At 46.5% G+C, this 2863-nt stretch overlaps 1 protein-coding gene across 1 annotated transcript; it reads right to left on the bottom strand.

Annotated features, from left to right (window-relative positions):
* Nucleotides 1-1265: 1265 nt before the first annotated feature.
* Nucleotides 1266-2216, bottom strand: LOC138902604 (uncharacterized mitochondrial protein AtMg00860-like). Its single transcript, XM_070190488.1, has 2 exons — nt 2119-2216; nt 1266-1605 (listed from the first exon to the last, which is right to left on the bottom strand). The coding sequence occupies exons 1-2, from the start codon at nt 2214-2216 to the stop codon at nt 1266-1268; spliced, it is 438 nt and encodes a 145-aa protein (XP_070046589.1).
* Between the last annotated feature and the right edge of the window lie 647 nt (nt 2217-2863).

Genomic DNA, 2863 nt, shown 5'->3' with positions numbered 1-2863 from the left:
AAATCAATGACACAAGCTCGTAGCATATCTTCTAATATCTGAATAGTGCGCTCAGACTCTCCGTCCGTCTGAGGGTGAAACATTGTGCTCAACTCAACCTGGGTACCCAACTCTCACTGCATGGCTCTCCAAAACTACGATGTGAACTGCGTGCCCCGATCTGAAATGATTGACACTGGCACGCCGTGGAGGCAAACAATCTCTCGGATGTAAATCTCAGCCAACCGCTCCGAAGTATAAGTAGTCCCAACTGGAATGAAGTGCGCGGACTTGGTCAGCCGATCCACAATCACCCAAATAGCATTGAACTTCCTCGAAGTCTGTGGGAGCCCAACTACAAAATCCATCGTGATCCGCTCCCATTTCCCCTCTGGAATCTCTAACCTCTGATGCTCATACTTCACCTGCTGACAGTTGAGGCACCGAGCTACAAACCCCACTATATCCTTCTTCATCCTTCTCCACCAATAATGCTGCCTCAAGTCCTGATACATCTTCGCGGCACCCGGATGGATGGAATACCGCGAGCTGTGGGCCTCCTCAAGAATAAACTCACGTAGCCCATCTACATTAGGCACACAAATCCGACCCTGCATCCTCAATACTCTATCATCCCCAATAGTAACATCTCTGGCATCACCGTACTGAACTATGTCCTTAAGGACAAGCAAATGAGGGTCATCGTACTGGCGTTCTCTGATGCGATCATATAAAGAAGACAGAGAAACCACACAAGCTAGACACCGACTGGGCTCCGAGACATCTAATCTCACGAACTGGTTGGCCAAGGCCTGAACATCAACTCCAAGAGGTCTCTCACCGACAAGAATGAATGCAAGGCTATCCATACTCACTGCCTTTCTACTCAAGCCATCGGCCACCATATTGGCCTTCCCGGGATGATACAGAATAGTGATATCATAGTCCTTTAGCAGCTCCAACCATCTCCCTTGCCTCAAATTCAGATCATTCTATTTGAACAAATGCTAGAGACTCCGATGATCTGTAAATACCTCACAAGACACACTATAGAGATAATGCCTCCAAATCTTCAATGAATGAACGATGGCAGCTAACTCCAAATCATGGACAGGGTAGTTCTTCTTATGAGGCTTCAACTGACGCAAAGCACAAGCAATCACTCTACCTCCCTGCATCAAGACACACCCAATACCGATCCGAGAAGCATCACAATATACTGTGTAAGAACCAGAAGCTGAAGGTAGAACTAGAACTGGAGCTATGGTCAAGGCGGTCTTGAGCTTCTAAAAGCTCTCCTCACACTCATCCGACCATTTGAAAATAAGACCCTTCTGGGTCAATTTGGTCAAAGGTGATGCAATAGACAAGAAACCCTCCATGAAGCGACGATAATAACCGGCCAAGCCGAAAAAGCTCTGAATCTCCAAAGTTGAGGACAGTCTAGGCCAACTCTGAACCTCTTTTATCTTCTTTGGATCCACCTGAATTCTCTCACTGGACACCACGTGCCCCAAGAACGCCACTGAACTAAGCCAAAAGTAACATCTAAAGAACTTAGCATAAAGCTTCTCATCCCTCAACCGCTGCAACACAATCCTCAAATGCTGGGCATGCTCCTCCTGGCTACGAGAGTATACCAGGATTCATTAATGAACACTATGATAAACGAGTCAAGATGAGGCTGAAATACATTGTTCATCAGGTGCATGAATGTTGCTGGGGCATTGGTCAGCCCAAAAGACATCACAAGGAACTCATAATGACCATAACGGGTCTTGAATGCTATCTTTAGAATATCCGAGTCCCGAACATCAACTGGTGATACCTAGACCTCAAGTCAATCTTAGAGAACACCCTCGCTCCCTGAAGCTGGTCGAATAGATCATCAATGCACGGCAGAGGATACTTGTTCTTGATTGTAACTTTGCTCAACTGCCTATAATTAATGCACATTCTCATGGTACCATCCTTTTTCTTCACAAACAGAACCGGTGCACCCCAACCAGAACATGAGAATGTGCATTGATTATACGATATGGTGGAATAGAAATAGGCTGAGTGCCCAGCACCAATTTAATACCAAAATCAATATCCCTGTCAGGCGGTATACCCGACAGGTTTGCAGGAAACACTTACGGAAAATCTCGCACCACCGGAACAGAGTCAATAGCAGGAGAATTAGCACCAACATCCCTTGAAAAGGCCAAATAAGATAAACAACCCTTCCCAACCATCCGTTGGGCCTTCAAATATGAAATCACTCTGCTGGGAACATAGTCTAGAGAAACCCTCCACTCGATCCTTGGCAACCCTGGCATCGCCAATGTCACGGTCTTAGCATGACAATCCAGAACAACATGATATGGAGACAGCCAATCCATATCCAAGATCACATCGAAGTCTACCATACTAAGCAATAAGAGATCCGCTCTAGTCTTCAATCCCCCAATAGTCAGTGCACACGACTGATATACATGGTCCACAACAATAGTATCGCCTACTAGCATAGATACACAAACAGATGAAACTAAGGACTCACGGGGCATATCCAGATAATGAGCAAAATACGATGATACATACGAATAAGTGGAACCATGGTCAAATAATGTAGAGGCCTCCTTGTGGCACACTGAGACAATACCTGTGATCACTGCGTCGGAGGCAACAACATCTGGTCTGGCAGGGATAGCATAGAATCAGGCCTAACAGCCACCTGATCGGCCTCCCCCTCTAGGGCGACCCCTAGTAGACCGAGCCCCACCCCGAGCTGGCTAAGTGGGTGGTGTAACTATTGGTGCTAGTACCATCGGCCAAGAACTATGTTATGGAGCCCCACTCAACAACCTAGGGCAATCTCTCTTGATATGACTAAAATCTCCGC

This window comes from Nicotiana tomentosiformis, chromosome 12 (assembly GCF_000390325.3).
Source record: "Nicotiana tomentosiformis chromosome 12, ASM39032v3, whole genome shotgun sequence".
In the NCBI taxonomy this organism is placed as follows: domain Eukaryota; kingdom Viridiplantae; phylum Streptophyta; class Magnoliopsida; order Solanales; family Solanaceae; genus Nicotiana; species Nicotiana tomentosiformis.
Note: the sequence above shows the minus strand (reverse complement) of the source record. Positions and strands in the feature narration are given on the sequence as shown.